Below are 17,814 nucleotides of genomic sequence, written 5' to 3'. Positions count from 1 at the left end.
TTCAATTTTATTAAAACTGAAATTTTCAGCTGTAGTCCATGTCAATCCTATGCAGTCTGCAGCCTAAAACTCTTAAGCTATCTTGGAAAGACCGAAGTTTCTTTAAGAAGCTTCAATCTTTCTCTCTTTTACCATCAGTTTCTTTCTTTTCCCCAAATTTTCACAAAGAATTGATCAGCTCTCTCTCTCTCTCTCTCTCTCTCTCTCTCTCGTGAGGTCATGAAATTCCACCAAATCTGCCCTATATCTCTTTGCAACAAATGAACAAGTCCTAGATTTGGAAGAGTTAAATGCTAGCAAAGAGGATTTAGAGTCCGGTGTTTACCGAATCAACATGTAATTTAAGGGTTCTAGTGGGTGTGCAAAGAGCTCCGACAACAATTCTAGATCCAGTGTAGTATTTGGCATTACTACCATCTTCGCTCTCTACCTCCATCCTCCAAGACGTTCATAGCCTTCTCTCACCATAAGTAAATTTTCATGTTTAAAAATTTTCTATATATTTTTATAGTTGTTTGCACTGTAGTTTGTTTGATATTGCAAAATTGTTTTGATTTCCAAGTTATGGTTGTTTATGAAATTTCTATATAACTTAGAAAAATATTGTTGGTTGAATTCGTTTGATAATAACTTAACTTTGTAATTAGTGGATTGTGGTTGTGGAGTCTGGTTTGTAGTTTGGAATGGGTCAGTGCTTTTCTTTTCCTGAGGTGCAGAGTCCTTTGTGGTTAGCTAATCACAGGTGGAATTAGAAGCATGAACAAATGAGTATATTATTTTCTTATTTTTGTTTACTTAATTGTTGGAGACTTGAGCAGATTTGAGCACAATGCAATTTTGTTAGATCCCAAGCAAAAAAGCTTGACTTAATCTTGAGTTTGAGCTTGATGTTAAGCTCGAGCTTGGCTTAATTAATTTATCAAGCCAAACCAAGCCGAGCTCAAGATTTAGGGTTTTTCCACAAGCTCGAGTTCAAACATCATATTTAGGCTTGTCTCAAGCTCGAGCCAAGCGTGAGCATTTGATTTTTACAACCGAGCCAAGCTCAAACAGGCACTACTCGCTTGAGCTTGGCTCATTTACAACCCTAGCGAAAAACCAAATTTTGCTTACTCATCACTCACACCAATCTCTACATTTAATGCACCAGCTTTCTCCAAAATTTGAAATAGGTTGTAGGTTTATGATTCCTTTTGATCATTTGACAACCCTCATTAAATGACATTTCATTCATATTTTTTCCACTACAACTATATAACTCCCCCTCTCCTCCATTCCAAGAGAGAGAAACACCCTCTTTTCTACTCTCTGTTTCTCTCTCTTGAGTTCTAGTGAAGTAAAATAGTTTTGTCATATATTGATCTTCCTGAGACTCAAAGTATCAAGTGAGATTCACTCTTCCTCTCCTAGTTCTTCTTTTCTACTCCACCCTTAGAACCTCCACCAAGAGTCTCCTCCTTCATCGTATAGATCTTGCATGTTGTGTAATCCCTTTATCTAACTGGTTTTTTATATTACTATGATGAGATTAAGATTAGAACATGCTATTGTTTATTTAAATTCCTTGAATATGTTTATACGTTCTTCACATGTTCTTGGTTGTTCATCGCATATTCATGCATAACACTAGTTTTGATCTTAAATTCACATAAAAAATATGAAAAATATGTTTGTTTCATAATTCTCTCAAATCCTTGAATCTAGGATATCACCTTCCACACACATTAAATTCAAGCGAAACAATGAACATGCAAATTAATTGATAACATATTAGATGATATGATATGAATGTTGGTCACTATAGTCTAGAAGACCGGTTTCACTGGAAAAGGTGGGTGCCTAACACCTTTTCACCTTGTAACATAGTCTTTGAGGTTAGATCAAAGGTTGATAGATCAATGCTTATCTTTGTAATTTTCAATTTCTAGATTGTAACTAGGAAATAAAGTCATGTACTTTATTTAGATTGTATCTAGGACCAAAGCCATGTGATTTCCTATGATCAACGTACATTTCTTCTGAAATCAATAAAATGATGAATTTATCTATTTTGGTTTCTTATTAATTCCAACAATTAAATAAGTGGTGACTCTATTATAAAACCCTTAATCTAAAGGGAAAAATATAATCAGTCGAATATCTATTTTGAATGACAATAACATGACTCCACCCATTCACGTGAATTTGGCCCAACACCAAAAACGGGCCGAAGGGGCGGTCTCTCACAATTTGAAAAAAAAAAAAAAATTAAAAGAGAAGAAAAAATCTTTAATTATTTGATATTAAAAAAATATTAAAAGTAAAAGTAATATCATTAGACCTCAAATTGTAATTAAATTGGTCCTTGCATATGAGAATCTCCAATGACAACATATTTCTATCATTTATGTTGACCTTAGACCTTTCTCTAAAAAAAAAAAAAATTGTTGACCTTAGACCAAAAATAAATGCAACTTTTTTTCATACGTAATTAATGCTTAATAAAACAAAAGAACAGTAAAATGGAATATATTTCAAGATTTCACAACTAAAATACATATTATACAATTATAGAAAGGCTCATATACAATCTACACCAAAAAATTCTACAACTTAGAAAATTGAAATAGAAAGACTTCCAAAACAGTACTAGCAAAAGCCAATCACTACAAATAGTTTAAACAAACTCTTACTCCCTTCATGTTTGAACAAACTCTTTTTTTTTATTAATGATATTACAAAAGGATTAGTTCAACAAGGGACATACTATTAATACCAAACAAAGCTCAAGGAGATGAGGAATAGGATGGATTGAAAACAACTTGCTTCGCACAACTAAGCACATCATGAGGCCCAACTGCTTCTCGGCCAACATCCATAAGATCAAGGTAATATAGGTAATGGGAGATGATGTTGTTCATGAACTCATTATCACCTTTACCACAAACAAGATCTCCATAGAGCACATTCATGGTAGCTCCAAAACCAGAAACTCTCTTGGCCAAAGTGTCATTCTTAGTGGGTGTCCAGTAACCAATAAACACATCATGTGCTGAAGGCTGATGCTTCTTAATTGGCATCATCCACCTCCAAATTGCAACCTGGAAGGCTAACGTGGAATTTTGCTCAATGTATTCTGGATGGTTCAACAAATCCACCTTCAAATCTTTACCTGCTTCTCCATAATTGTAGTTCCTAAAAAAAATTGATTTGCAATAAATTCTTGTAATGGCATCATCCCAGGACTGTGGCGTGCAACTACGAATTGATTTGCAATAAATTCTTGTAGTGGCAGGAAAAAGGCATATACACATCTTAGGTTTGTAAATTAAAATGTTTGCATCTTTTAATTAACAAAATCTTTTACTTAGTTTTATCAAAAAGTAAGTTGCACGTGTTTTTCCAAGAAACATTTACCTAGATTTTCTTTGAAGATTGCATCACTGAGGTACTAATATTTGAATTATGCTAGAAACTTATCTCTTTATGATGTTCTTTTAATTGTTAAACATAAAACTTTCAACGAAGTTTAGGATAAAATTCAATGACCAAAGTTGATAAAATAATTCAAACGCAAAGATATAAAGTATGTATGATTATTGTTAGTATAATTGAAAAGGTAAATACCAATAGATAGGTAGAGCACCCCGACCATAATATGCAACTCCAGGAGCACATGGATAAGACTTTTTGTAGCGCTCATCACAGTAATTTGGGTTGGAATTCTTTTCCTTGTTATAGCATAAACCCCGTTCTAATTTTTCCATATTGGTGGCCACTTTATTTTCACCTGAAAAATATCACCCACTTTTACTTTGTATAGACAATAAGTGAGTGAAGGATTATTGACTATTGCTCATATACAATTACAAGCTCTTAGTTCATCCACATGCGTAGTTCTTCAAATTAATTTACTTCCAACTTTTTTTTTTTTTTAAGAAAAGAAAATTTTAAACCACCATATGAATAGACTCACTTACAGGCCAATGTTTCATTCATTTGCTTAAAAAATACAGGATTTTAAAAATATTTGAAGATTTGAATCATAAATCTCATCCCAACAAGGCCCCAGAGTTAATGACTTGTGTTTATTTTATTTGTAAAGGGTAAATTACAAATCTGATCCTCTAATTATAGACTCTGTTTGGTTACAAGGATGAAAAAGTAGGTGGATATAAAAAAAAATGTTAATTTTTCACAATGTGTGTTTAGTATAAAGGATGAAAATGTTATAAAATATATTGAAAACAAATATAAATTTTCTTTTTTTGGTTGAAAAGAAAAATGGTAGAATAAAAAAAAATGTGCAAAAAATTACTATTATGTCCCTACTACATAAGAACCAATTTTTATAAAATATATATATATATATATGTAGAAAAATAATTTTAATTATTATATAAAAAATAATATTATCAATTAAATTAATCAAATCCATTAATTATTAAAAAAATTATAAGCAATAAGGTTTCCTGTGTTAGTTTTAAAAGCAAAAAAAAAAAAAAAAAAAGTAACAAAGGGAACATAAATACGGACAGACGATACAAGCACAAGAACTAAGGAAAACTAATAAGACAAAATTGAACAATTAATAGGACAAAAAAAAAAAAAAAAAAGTAAAAAGGGAAGGCCACACAGTAATTCAGTAACACACACAAGTATTTATATTAAAGGGGGGTAATCGATCACATAAAATAAATTTATAAATAAAAGGGGGAATTTTTCATTAACAATTTTTTTTTTTTTTAATCTTTGAAAAACTTATTGGAGCTCATAGCATTTATTGATTCTTAACATGTGCCCAAATATTTGTTAACTAAAACATTTTTTGGCCTACAATATAATAAAATTAAGTCTTTAAATACAATGCACACACAAATGAATAATTATTAGATGCTCTAAAAATAAAATGATATGGTGGAGTTTTTTCACATATTTATGATTGATGGCATTAATTAAATTTATGGTAAAATAGTGGGATTCATAGTAAATAAACATATCATAACATTTAATAATTTTCTTCTTAAGTTTACCATAAATTTAATTAATGCGATCTATCATGAATATATGAAAAAACTCAACCATGTCACTATATTTTTAGAGCAACTATTAATTACGCATTTGTATATATTAAAAATACTTAGTATTAAAAAAAAAAAAATGAGGAGAGAGAGAGAAGGAAAAGAAGTCCATAAAACACATATATTCAACCAAACCAACAACACAAAAGCTCAAATTGAAGTTCACAAACCATAAACTCTGAACTACTCACAGGAGGTTTTGGTGGCAACATGGGCGAGAAAAGCTGCAACCTCCTTGGTCCCAAAGAACGTCCGGTTCATGTAGGTAGTACCAAAGCCATAGGGTTGGTAGTGAGCAGAAGCAGTGATGAAAGACTGGTAGTCCCAAAATCCCTTTGCATGGGCCTCAACCTCAAGCGAGTTACGCTTTGAGAACATGTTCTCAAACTGATCGGTCTTCAAGTAGTCCCGAACGGCACCGTGACAGCAACTTCCTGGTTTGTTTGGATCAAGTGCTCCTCTTTTTGCACCCTGTACCACTAATTTTACGCCTTGGGATGAATCACAGCACGACTGGGTTCCCGGTGAACCTGGCCCTGGCTTTCGATTCGTGTTGCACAAAGGACAGGGCTTCAGAAGCGAACCTCCAATGTTGTATGGCTCATTCAACGAAGAGTACTCGATACAATTCACAAGCACTAATATAAAAGCCAATATTGTAAAGAGGACAGACCATTTGTACTCCATTTTTGAATGTAAAATCAATTAAACAATTAATGGTGATGGCTGGAAAAAGGTCTGTAACTTCACTGTTTAAGAGGCTATCAGAAGTTGCTGCATATAACTTTAGAACTGTACTGGCTGCTGAAAGAAGGAAAAGGAAAAGGAAAGATAGTAAAAATCATAAATTATTTATTTATTTTAGTCACTATACTAACCTAATTATAATCTCTTTATCTTTTTGGTACTTTTATCTGATCAATAAAGACACTACCTTTTGTATAAAAAACAACTTTTTTTTTTCTTTTTAGTAAATTTGATTATACTATATCTACAATGGGTCCATCCATTTACGGATTTGTCATATATTAATTTATAAATATTAATAATTGGATAATGGCAACGTAGAGGATAGAGTAAACACAATTATTCGGGATGACAAGAAATTTGTAGTATAGATATGTTTAATGATGAATTGTATTGGATGGAAGACTCTCCACCACCAGATGTGGATGCTTTATTTTAAGATTTTTTACATATTAATGAATGAATGATGTGTTTGGTTTCAAAAAAACTTGACTTCCTTTTTACCTCAAAAAAAAAAAAAAAAAAAAAAAAAAACTTGACTCACTTTTGGACCTCGAGTCCTACCACTTCAGAATGTTTAGCTTTTGTAGATTCTTCTTTACTTGTAAAGAATATAAGTCAGAAACACGTGAATTATGCTTTCTAAATTGGCAAAAACACTATTTTAGTCCTTACATTTTGGAGTTATAATCAATTTGATCCCTACATTTTTGTAACAGTCAATTTGATCTCTATTATTTTTAACTTACAATCAATTTGGTTCTTACCGTTAACTCATTAATGAAAAATGCCTATATGGCAAATGGTATGCATTGTTGGCGTACTTACTGTTGATGTGGCTACTCAAATAGCAATAAAAAAATGTTAATTAACATTAAATCATACCATGTCAATATTTTAATTAAAAAATAAATAAACAAAATAAAATAAAATAAAATAAATTCCTTGTATGGAATTGCTAAAACCGTAGCCACTAAGCATAAGAAAAATATTAAGTATCAACACATTCAAACTCTCACACCACAGATTCAAATCAATGCATTCTCGTTTGTCTTCCATCACAATACTACATGCTCACACCTTGGTTGACAAAGGTTTTAATCTCATGATGTGTTAGGCTGCAAGCTAATCTAAACCATCTTGGGCCTCAAAATCTTAATCATGTTTGAAATTTGAGTAGCTGCACTCTAAAACCTTGCACAAGAGCATTAGCGTCAACTTCCTAAAACTATTCTTCATACTTTAGAATAAGAACATATTTTTGCTATTTTAGATAACCCCATTTTCAAAATACCCACATCAAAATTCCTGTTTTAAAACTTATTTCATTTTAATATTATTTATATTCTTTAATTTATTATTTCCTCTTATTTCTTCTCTTTATCTAATTTCTTCCTCCATTACCAAAAAAACCCTCCATAACTCTTTTGTGTCACTGCTACCATCCACCAGTCGTTGCAACATTAAAAGAGATCTGGTGGAGAGAAAGGGGAGATCAATGGAGAGAGATTCAATAAGATGCCACCACCTGCCATTAGCCAACGTTGCATCGCCTACCACCAACCAGCGCCAAGCCACGTGATGGTGCCCCTAGAGAGAGAGAGAGTAGAAAATCAATAAAATAAAATAAAATTGGGAATGAATAGTGCTCCCTAAAACTGGGGAGCAATTGTAACAAAATCCCAAATAGGGTAGAGATGGATTAATGTGGTTTTTTTTTTTTTTTTTTTGGTTGGGTTTGCTTACCTATTTTGTTCCCTTACCTTAAGATAGGGACATTGCTACTAGTGCTTTAACAAATATAGTATATACATCCAGAACTTTATAGTCTATTGAAAATTTTTTTTCCATAAAGCAGATCGAAGCTCTAATATCATGATTAATTGTAAAAAAATATTATGTACCTTGAAACTATATCCACAATAAATAAGAAAAAATAATTTGTGTTAATACCTCATTTTGCAACCCGTATTTAACCTCACATGGAGGCTAAAAGGGTAATTTCACATTGGAAATAGGCATCTTAATTATGGCCATTAGATCCTTAATTTCATTTCATCAAAATAATTCTAATATTGTAACGATCAAATCGACTGGTTATAAGCCCTAATCGGACCATATGATCAATGTACATTTCTTCTCAAATCAATAAAATGATGAATTTTTCTATTTTGATTTTCTTATTTATTCCAAAAATTAAATAAGTAGCAACTCCATTGTAAAACCCTTAATCTAAAATGAAAAATATAATCAGTAGAACCTCCATTTTGAGAAGCAATAACACGACTCCACCCATTCACGTGGGTTTGGCCCAACACCAAAAATAGGCGAGAACATGATCTCTCACAATTTAAAAAAACAAAAAAATTTAAAAAGAGAGAAGAAAAAATCTTTAATTATTTGATATTAAAAAAAATCTTATAAGTAATATCATTAGACCTCAAATTTTAATAAAGTAGGTCCTTGCATATGAGAATCTCCAATAACAACATATTTCTTTCATTTATGTTGACCTTAGACCAAAAATAAATGCAACTTTTTTTCGTGTGTAATTAATGCTTAATAAAACAAAAGAACAGCAAAATGGAATATATTTCAAGATTTCACTACTAAAATAAATATTATACAATTATAGAAAGGTTCATATAAAATTTACCCCAAAAAATTCTACGACTTAGAAAATTGAAATAGAAAAACTATATCTCAAGACTTACAAAACAGTACTAGCAAAAGCCAATCACTACAAATAGTTTAAACAAACTCTTACTCCCTTCATATTTGAACAAACTCTTTTTTTTCTTATTAATGACATTACAAAAAGGTTAGTTCAACAAGGGACATACTATTAATACCAAACACAGCTCAAGGAGATGAGGAATAGGATGGATTGAAAACAACTTGCTTAGCACAACTAAGCACATCATGAGGCCCTGCTTCTTCTCGGCCAACTCCCATAATATCAAGGTAAGATAAGTAATGGGAGATGATGTTGTTCATGGACTCATTATCACCTTTACCACAAACAAGATCTCCATGGAGCACATTCATGGTAGCACCAAAACCAGAAACTCTCTTTGCTTAAGTGTTATTCTTGGAGGGTGTCCAATAACCAGTGAAGACATCATGTGCCGAAGGTTGATGCTCTTTAATTGGCTTCATCCACCTCCAAATTGCAACTTGGAAAGCCAAGGTGGAATTTTGTTCAATGTATTCTGGATGGTTCAACAAATCTACTTTCAAATCATTACTTGCTTCTCCGTAATTGTAGTTCCTATCAAAAGCAACAATAAATAGAATCATTCGGATTGTGGCATGCAACAATGAATTGATCTACAATCAATTCATCTAAGGGAAGGAAACAAAAGGCACATTTAGGGTTGTAAATTAAACTATATGCATCTTTTAACTAACAAAATGATTGTATTTAGTTTTACCAAAAAGTAGTCTGCACATGTTTTTTTTTTCTAGGAATTGGTTACCTAGATTTTGTTTAAAGAATGCATCACTTAGGTACTCGTGTTTGAATTATCGTAGAAAATGATTTCTTATCATGTTTCTTAATATGGAAACATAAAACGTTTAACGGAGTTTCAACTTAAGATAAAATTGAATGACATAGGATGAGAAAATAATTAAAATGCAAAGATATAAAGAATGTATGTTAATTTTTTTTTTTTTTTTTTGAGAAAGGAATGAATCCACTTTTATTAAGATAATAATCAACTTTAAGTCGTAACATCAACATACACCAAATAGGAAATGTCTGGCAGAACAGATTCCATCCAAACGGACAAAGGGGAAGACTTTCTTGCTCTCCTAGCTAAAGCATGAGCTACTCCGTTGCTCTGCCGCCTCATGTGAGAGAAAGAACAGGTTTGAAAACAACCCATTAATGACATGTAGTCTTTAACAATGTGCCCAATACTGGACCTGTCTAGGCAGCCCCCTGTTAGGGCCTTTACAACAGTCTCTGAATCTCCTTCAAAAATGACCCTACACAATCCCAATTCCTCCATGAAGATCATAGCCCTCCTAGCTGCCATCGCCTCAAGAATCTCCACCGTTTGAGGCATGACGAGCTTCTCTGCTAAGGACGCCATCACCTGTCCCAGTTCATTCCGCACTACGACACCAATTCCTGCTACTTCTTCCTCCGCAAAGTATGCCCCATCGTAGTTTGCTTTGTACATACTGGGTTCCGGTGGTGACCATCATTGTGGCTATGGTTGTAATCTCACTGGCATGTTCTTGGGTTTTTCCTGATATTCTTTTAAAATAGATTCTGCCGCGTCAACTATCTTCTCAGGTGGTAAACATTGCCCCATAAAGTGGCATTTATTTCTTCTGCACCAGACGAACCATGCAATCACTGTGAACAGTTCTATATCTTCCTCATACTATTTTACAGCGGACACCAAATCACTGAAGGAGCCCAATTGCATCTGAGCTTGTCTTACTCTATTAAATCCACGACCCCAGCAACTCTGAATTTGGTCACATTCCCATAGTGCATGCAAAACGGTTTCTCTGTTCAAGCCGCAGCTATTGCACATAGGAGAATTAACCACGTTGCGTCGATGGAGGTTTGCCAAGGTTGGTAAGACTCGGTACAAGCTCGCCAACAAAAGTTTTTTATTTTATTTGGGATCCTAATCTTCCAAATTCCCTTCCAAAAACTTCTCAGATTGCTGCTGTTTGACCCCAAAGCTTCTCCTCTGTTTTCTAGCTCTCCCAACAACTGATAGCCCGTCTTTACCGAGTAATTTCCATCCCTAGTTCGTGGCCACACTAAGCAGTCCCTCATCACCGATCTACATAGAGGAATGGCTTTTATTTGCTAAGCCATAAAAGGTGCAACTTTGAAGTCAATCAGCTCCCCATTCCACTCCATTGTGGTCTGATTAATGAGTGAAGAAACAGTAGAATCATCCTCAGAGCCTGGTATGTGTGGTACAGCTCCATTCGGGAAGCATCCAGGAATCCATTTGTCATGGAACACCCGAATCTGCATGCCATCTCCAACTCTCCACATCATTCCTTTTTCAATAACATGCCTAGCTTTAAGCAAGCTTTGCCAAGCAAACGAGCCCGTGGAGCATTTTGCCTCAAAAACTGATCCTGAGGGGAAATACTTGGTGTTGAATACCTTGTACAATAGGGACTCCTTTTCAGTTTGTAATCTCCAAATTTGTTTAGCCAACATAGCTTCATTAAACCTAACCAAATCCTTGAATCCCATTCCCTCCTCAGCTTTTGATTTGCACAAAATTTCCCAACTTTTCCAATGGATTTTCCGCTGGCCACCTCGCTCTCCCCACCAAAATTTTCTTATTTGTATTTCAATCTCTTTGCACAAACCCACCGGCAATTTGAAGCAACTCATTGCAAATGTAGGGATCGCTTGAACCACTGCTTTTAGTAAGACTTCTCTCCCCGCTTGAGATAAAAGTTTCTCCTTCCACCCTTGAAGTTTCGCCCACACCCTTTCCTTAATGTAATTTAAGCTCGCCTTTTTATTTTTCCCCACAACAGCAGGCAGCCCAAGGTACTTCTCATACTCCTTTATTTCTGCAACCCCTAAAAAATCCATGATTTCTCTCTTCATGTCATCGGACACAGCTTTACTAAAGAAAAGCGTTGTCTTCTCCCGGTTTATTTTCTGGCCAAATGCATGCTCATAGCTAGTTAGGATGTTTTGGATGGCTTGTAAATCTTCCTTCCTTGCACGGCAAAATAGTAAGCTGTCATCTGCAAAAAATAGGTAAGTAATCTTTGGCCCATTTTTGCATAATGAAAAGCCTCTAATAGTGTCGTCCCTTGCAACCTTCTGAATCATTCTATTCAACCCTTCTGAGCATAATAAGAATAAGTATGGTGACAATGGGTCCCCTTGGCGAATTCCCCTAGAAGGGAAAATTTCACCCTTAGGTGGGATTTACCAATATTGAGTAGGACACCGTGCTAATGCACTCATCAATGAGCTTCAGCCAACTATCACAAAACCCCATCTTCCTCATAATTTCCACCAGAAAACGCCACTCCACCCTATCATACTCCTTGCTTATGTCTAACTTGAGGGTCATAAAACCTGCTTTCTTAGACTTCTAAGTCTTCATATGGTGGAGCAACTCAAAAGCCACCAGAATGTTATCTGAAATAGCTTTATTAGACTGGAAAGCACTCTGTGAGTTAGAAATAATAAGAAGTAGGACTTTTTTGAGCCTATTTGCAGCAACCTTAGATACAATTTTATAAATAACATTACATAGAGAAATAGGGCAGAATTCTGATACTACAAATGGACTTTTGACTTTTGGGATTAAAGTTATAAAAGTACGATTAATGGAAGAAGGGATTGAACCTGAGTTTAGGCAATTGAGGACTGCCTTTGAAACATCCCCACCAATAGATGGCCAAAATTTTTGGTAGAACAACGGAGGTAAGCCATCTGGTCCAGGTGCCTTTAGTAGTGCCATTTGTTGAAGTGCTTCCTCCACCTCTGCCTGGACAAATTCTGCAGCTAACATTGCATTTTGGTCCTCCATAATAACTGTGGGAACTATCATCAGAACTTCTTCCAAATTTGATGGTGAGGCTGAGGTAAATAGGTTTTGGTAGTAATCAATCAAAATCCTTGATATCTCCTCCTCGTCTGTGCATACCATTCCCGCCTCATTCTTCAATTCTTCAATTCTATTTCTCTTATATCTATGTGAGGCCTTATTATGAAAAAATTTTGTGTTTTGATCACCCTCCTATAACCACAAAGCCCTTGACCTTTGTTTCCACATCTTTTCCTCCTTTATCAACAAGCCATTTATCTCCCATTTCAATCGGTTCACTGTTTCCATTGTACCCTCCCTGATTGCTCTCTGTTCTGCCTGCCGGAGCTGCTGCTTCTTTTCTTTTAGTGCATTGGTAATATTCCCAAAGGAGGTCCAGCTCCACTATTTAAGCTTTGCCTGACACACCTTTATTTTACCTTCCATTTAAACCATCGGGTTACCTGGACAAACTCTCCTCCAAGCAAGATCCACAACCTCACCACACCTCTCATCCTCCAGCCACATGTGCTCAAACCTCCATGGTTTTTTGTGCTTCATTAGGACCCCTTTTGGAAGGATGATCAATGGCTTATGATCCGAGGAGCCACATTCTAAGTGCACAACCTTTGTTGCCGGAAACTTTTCTATCCAATCAGTGGTAGCAACCGCACGATCAAGCCTTTCCCATATTATATTACCCCCTCTAGAGCCTCTATACCACGTGTACTTCCCTCCCACATAACCCAAATCCTTAAACTCGCATTCATCAAGAACCTTCCTAAAAGCTTCCATCTGTCTATTTGGCCTAAGTCTTCCACCCAATTTTTCATCTGCCTTCAAAATTTCATTAAAGTCACCCGCACACAACCATGGAAGGGTGAATTTGTTTTTTAATCTCCTCAATTTTTCCCAAGACTCATTGCGAATTCTAGTATCTGGCTCTCCATAAAACCCAGTAAACCTCCATTCATCTTCCATCCCTTTATTAAAGATCACATCAATGTGGTTGGGGGAGTATGTGTCTAAGGAGAGATTACACTCCTCTTTCCAAAAAATAGCCGCCACCCCCCCCCCCTCCTCGACGTATTCTTGAGACTTCTATCAACCCTTTAAATTTGTATCGAACTTTCATTTCCTCCAGCCTAGCTTTGTCAAGCCATGTTTCGGCTAGGAACATGACTAAGGGATCTTGTGCCCGGATTAACTCACCAAGCTCTTGATCTGTCTGTGGGTTCCCAAGCCCACGACAGTTCCAACATAAGATGTTCATTGCCTCTGGCAGGGCTAAACATCAGACCCCGCCAATTCAATTGTAGTAAATTGATCATCATGAGAAACCTGCATCTTCTTTTTGGTTAACTCAAGATTCACCAATTCAGTACCTGAATGTTTCAGAGATTTCAAGGGAGGAATCACAGCTAGGCTATTTGCTTTCTTTCGCACTACCCTCTTCCACGTAGAGTTTACATTCACAGCCACCCTAGACAAGCTTTCCTACTCCTTATTTTTTTCATCTATCACAAGAGGTTCAAGACCATTAGGGTTTTCTTCATTAAGTGCCATGTGCTGCACTTTTTCCTTCAATTTCCCACACGCTGCCTGCTCCCGATAGCATTTATCTGTCATAATCCCATAATAATTGGAATTTCCATTAATAGCACTATCTGTTTCCCCAATTACCACTGAGCCAGTAGTTGAGTCCTTCTCCAAGTCAAACTTATTTAATTCCAAATCAATCTCATGTAATTTTTCATTAAATAATTCCCCTTGAAATCTGACACCCTTCCCCAACTGAATTGATTCTGCCTCTTCACCCGTTGCACCCTCTTTATGAGTAACGTCCATAACGTCTTCATCTATAATTGGTGCATTTACTGCATTCATCTTGCTCCCCAGCGCCTCCTCCACCGGAATTCTTCCTTGCTCCGCCGCATCTACCTTTCCACATGCTTCACCATGATTGCCAATGGAAAATTTCCCCTTCTGTTTATTGCTCCTGTCTATTTCCTTCTTTTTTGCTTTGTAGAACCCCGGGACTACTAGCACGGAGTTGTTGTGTGCTGGTAAAGAGGATGAACGCAACCATGAGCCATACTCATGATCTTCCTTTGTTAGAGTGCCACTGCTCTGTATCCAACGATCGCAATCTCTATCAACGTGATTCAGCCAACCACACCAATAGCAAACATTTGGCAACCGCTCATACTTGAAGGTAACCCAGCCCCTCGATCCATTGCCAAGTTTAAAAATTCGTCCATGACAAAGAGGAAGGGTTACATCAACCTTTACTCGAACCCGCATGATAGTACCACAATCCACCTCACCTAGGCTAGTCTCCTTGTTTACCACACCCACCGTTTCATAGAGTTTCTCATCCACCTCTCTACTCAGGTATTTTGCTGGAATGTCATGAACTTGCACCCACAAAGAAACATGATCAAAAACCAAGTCCTGTATTGGGATGCTATAGTCATATCGTTTTAACATCACTAGATGTTTGTCGAAGCTCCAAGGTTCGCCCTCTATAATTTTCTCCACCTCCTCTTCATTGTCAAAAATAAAAAGGATGATGTGATCTCCCACCCTCCGTACCTTGAACCCGTTCTTTGGCCTCCAAATAGGATTGAAAGTTCTCACAACAGATTCTGTGTTCAGAGCTCGTCTTGTCAAGAATTTTGCTACAATGATTACGTTATTCGAGCTCTCATTGTCGTTGAGTTGGACCTCTCCACCTTCCCTATCATCCAAGGATAAATTCCCCCATTTTGTGACCAGATTTTCCATGATTCTCCTCCTAGACTCTGTAGTCCCTTACTCACACAGTGTTTCCCAAAACCCCAGAAAAACAACCCACAAAACCTTCAGCAACAGTGTTACTAGAGGTACTCTCTGCCTTACACGAAAGGAACAGCAATTCTACAGTATCAAGGTTTGGCAAGTGAGGCCCTCACTATGATACAGAGAAACTTTTGTGTGATAATTATCCACTTAAATTTAAAAAAAAAAAAACTAGCAACCTATGTTAATTGTTAGTGTAATTGAAATGGTAAGATACCAATAGATATATAAGTAGAGCACCCCGACCATAGTATGCAACTCCAGAAGCACATGGATAAGCGTTTTTGTAGTGCTCATCACAGTAATCTGAGTTGGAATTCATTTCCTTATTATAACATAAACTCTAGTCTAATTGTTCCTTAGTTGCCACTTTAAGTCCACCTGAAAAATATCATCCATTTTTACTTTGCATGGGCATTGAGTGAGTGAGTGATTATTAGCTATTGCTCATATGTAATTTAACTATAGTTTGTTGATCGAGACATTGTGATTCAAATTAATTTAGTTTCAACCTAATTTGTTTTTTTAAAGAAAATAATTAAACCACTCTACGACTAGACTCACTTACAAGTCAATGCTTCCATCATTTGCTTTAAAAATGTAGGATTCAAAAAGTATTTTAATATTTGAATTATAAATCTCATCCCATCTTGGCTTCTATTGCCGGAATAATACAATTTGTTAATTATTTTAGGTTACATTACGAATTTGATCATTTGATTATTGGGTAAAGTTCAATTTTGTCGCTCAACTAGTAATGTATCATTTCAGTCCCTCAAATTTTAAAATCAAGTCAATTCCATCCTTTGGCAATTGTCCATTTATAAATATTAATAGAATTAAGAGTTGAAATTGATTTGAGTTTAAAATTTTTACATTTTTATAATAACTTTTTAACTTGTATTCTATTTTCCACATTAATTAATTTTTTTAAAAGATGAAATTGATTTGATTTTGATTTATTTTTACTTGATTTTAAATTTTGAGGGACTAAATTGGTATAATTAATAGTTGAAGAAGTAAATTAACAAAATTGAGGGACCAAATTGACCTTTACCATATAGTTGAAAAATCATAATAATAATTAAACATTTTTTATAACATTCATTTTCAGTTAAATCATTTTAATAAAATATAATATGTAACAAAGCCGAAATTATACATCAATTCTTAAGATATTTAATAACTAAACAACATAAAAGGATTAAAACATTAAAATCCATTTCCAACTTCATCAAATTAAAGCTTTCTTGGTTGGAATATTTCAAACTAAATGTAGATGTTTTTGACATATCAAATAATCAATAATATCTATCTTTAGGTAACCAATTGTTTGGAGAAATTATACTTTATCATCCTAAACTATATCCCTCATTACATTTCCCCCCCTCCCCCCTAAACTTTTTGAATTCACATTTTGCATTCTAAACTATGACTTTTGTTACATTTTGCACTCCGACGTCAAGTTTGCTATTAACTTAGACAGAAAATTATGGCACTGTGTGAAAAGACTTAATTGTATATTTTCTCAATCACAAAACAAAGAAGAAATTACAATTTGCCACCCTAAACTATACTCCCGATTACACTTTGTACCCTAAACTTTGGTTTCCATCCAAGTTAACAACAAGCTTAACCTTACAGTGCAAAGTGTAATAAGGATAATTGTGTGCAAAACGTGTATTCAAAAAGTTAAGAAAGCAAAGTGTAGTATAGGGTATAATTAGGATGGTAAAGTGTAATTTTCTCTAAATGTTTACCACTGAACTTGTTAGGCGAGCATGAAGTGTTGCATAGTAATATATAACATTTTTAATCATTTGAGAGAGAGAGAGAGAGAGGGGTAATCAAATGTTTTAATGGGGTTATTAAAAGGTGATTTTTTTATAAAATAAAATAAAATAAAAAATCATTTTGAATAATTTGATAGATGGGGAGGGGATCAATTTGAGCCTATGCCTACAATATAACAAAATTATGTCTTCAAACACAATAATACACATTTTGATCAAGTTTACTTACTTAAACCCCTACAAAATTTCAACTCTCACCTATGACATCATAGACAGACAAAAAAAAAGTCCCTAATTAAACACATTCATATTCAACCCAACCAACAATGCAATACCCCAAATTGAAGTTCACAAAATAGATACTCTGAAGTCCAAAGTTAAAAAAAAAAAAAAAAAAAAACCTACCTACAATCCCATGAAGTTCCAGTTGATGTAGGTAGTACCAAAGCCATAGGGCTAGAAGAGAGCAGAGGTAGTGGTAAAAGAGTGGTAGTCCTAGAAGCCCTTTGCATGGGCCTTAAGCGAGTTACGGTTTGAGAACATCTTCTCAAACTATTCATTTTGGAAGTAGTCAGAAACGGCCCCCTTGACACAACATGCGTTTGGTTCACAGCATCAGGGGTTATAATCAGGGACGGCTTGATGTATTTGGGAGCCTAAGACGAAAATTGATTATCATGTTTTAGATGCAAAATTACTATTGGGGGCGGTTTTTTACGCGTAGCCACATGCCTTTGGAGGTGTGACTTTACTAGGCCCGGATTTGTTTTGGGAAGGTCAACTCGAAACTCGACATTGGGCCACATAGACCAATCGCTTCCGATATATTTT

General features: G+C 35.1%; 1 protein-coding gene and 1 pseudogene across 1 annotated transcript; both read right to left on the bottom strand.

Annotated features, from left to right (window-relative positions):
- Positions 1-2,480: 2,480 nt before the first annotated feature.
- Positions 2,481-5,878, bottom strand: LOC115979514 (chitinase-like protein 1). Its single transcript, XM_031101569.1, has 3 exons — positions 5,252-5,878; positions 3,607-3,769; positions 2,481-3,174 (listed from the first exon to the last, which is right to left on the bottom strand). Exons 1-3 carry the CDS (start codon positions 5,745-5,747, stop codon positions 2,766-2,768), a joined length of 1,068 nt encoding a protein of 355 aa, XP_030957429.1. The 5' UTR covers positions 5,748-5,878; the 3' UTR covers positions 2,481-2,765.
- Positions 5,879-8,669: 2,791 nt separating this feature from the next.
- Positions 8,670-17,435, bottom strand: LOC115980654 (annotated as a pseudogene).
- Positions 17,436-17,814: the final 379 nt, after the last annotated feature.

The sequence above is a fragment of the Quercus lobata genome, chromosome 3 (assembly GCF_001633185.2).
Source record: "Quercus lobata isolate SW786 chromosome 3, ValleyOak3.0 Primary Assembly, whole genome shotgun sequence".
Lineage (NCBI taxonomy): Eukaryota > Viridiplantae > Streptophyta > Magnoliopsida > Fagales > Fagaceae > Quercus > Quercus lobata.
This window is presented reverse-complemented; position numbering and strand designations above follow the sequence as displayed.

Excerpts from the sequence above, each read along its gene's own strand:
- LOC115979514 (XM_031101569.1), bottom strand. The coding sequence starts at position 5,747 with ATGGAGTACAAATGGTCTGTCCTCTTTACAATATTGGCTTTTATATTA. Across the intron at positions 3,770-5,251 it reads TGTTGCCACCAAAACCTCCT|GTGAAAATAAAGTGGCCACC; the intron begins GTGAGTAGTTCA and ends GATATTTTTCAG. Across the intron at positions 3,175-3,606 it reads GGTGCTCTACCTATCTATTG|GAACTACAATTATGGAGAAG; the intron begins GTATTTACCTTT and ends AATTTTTTTTAG.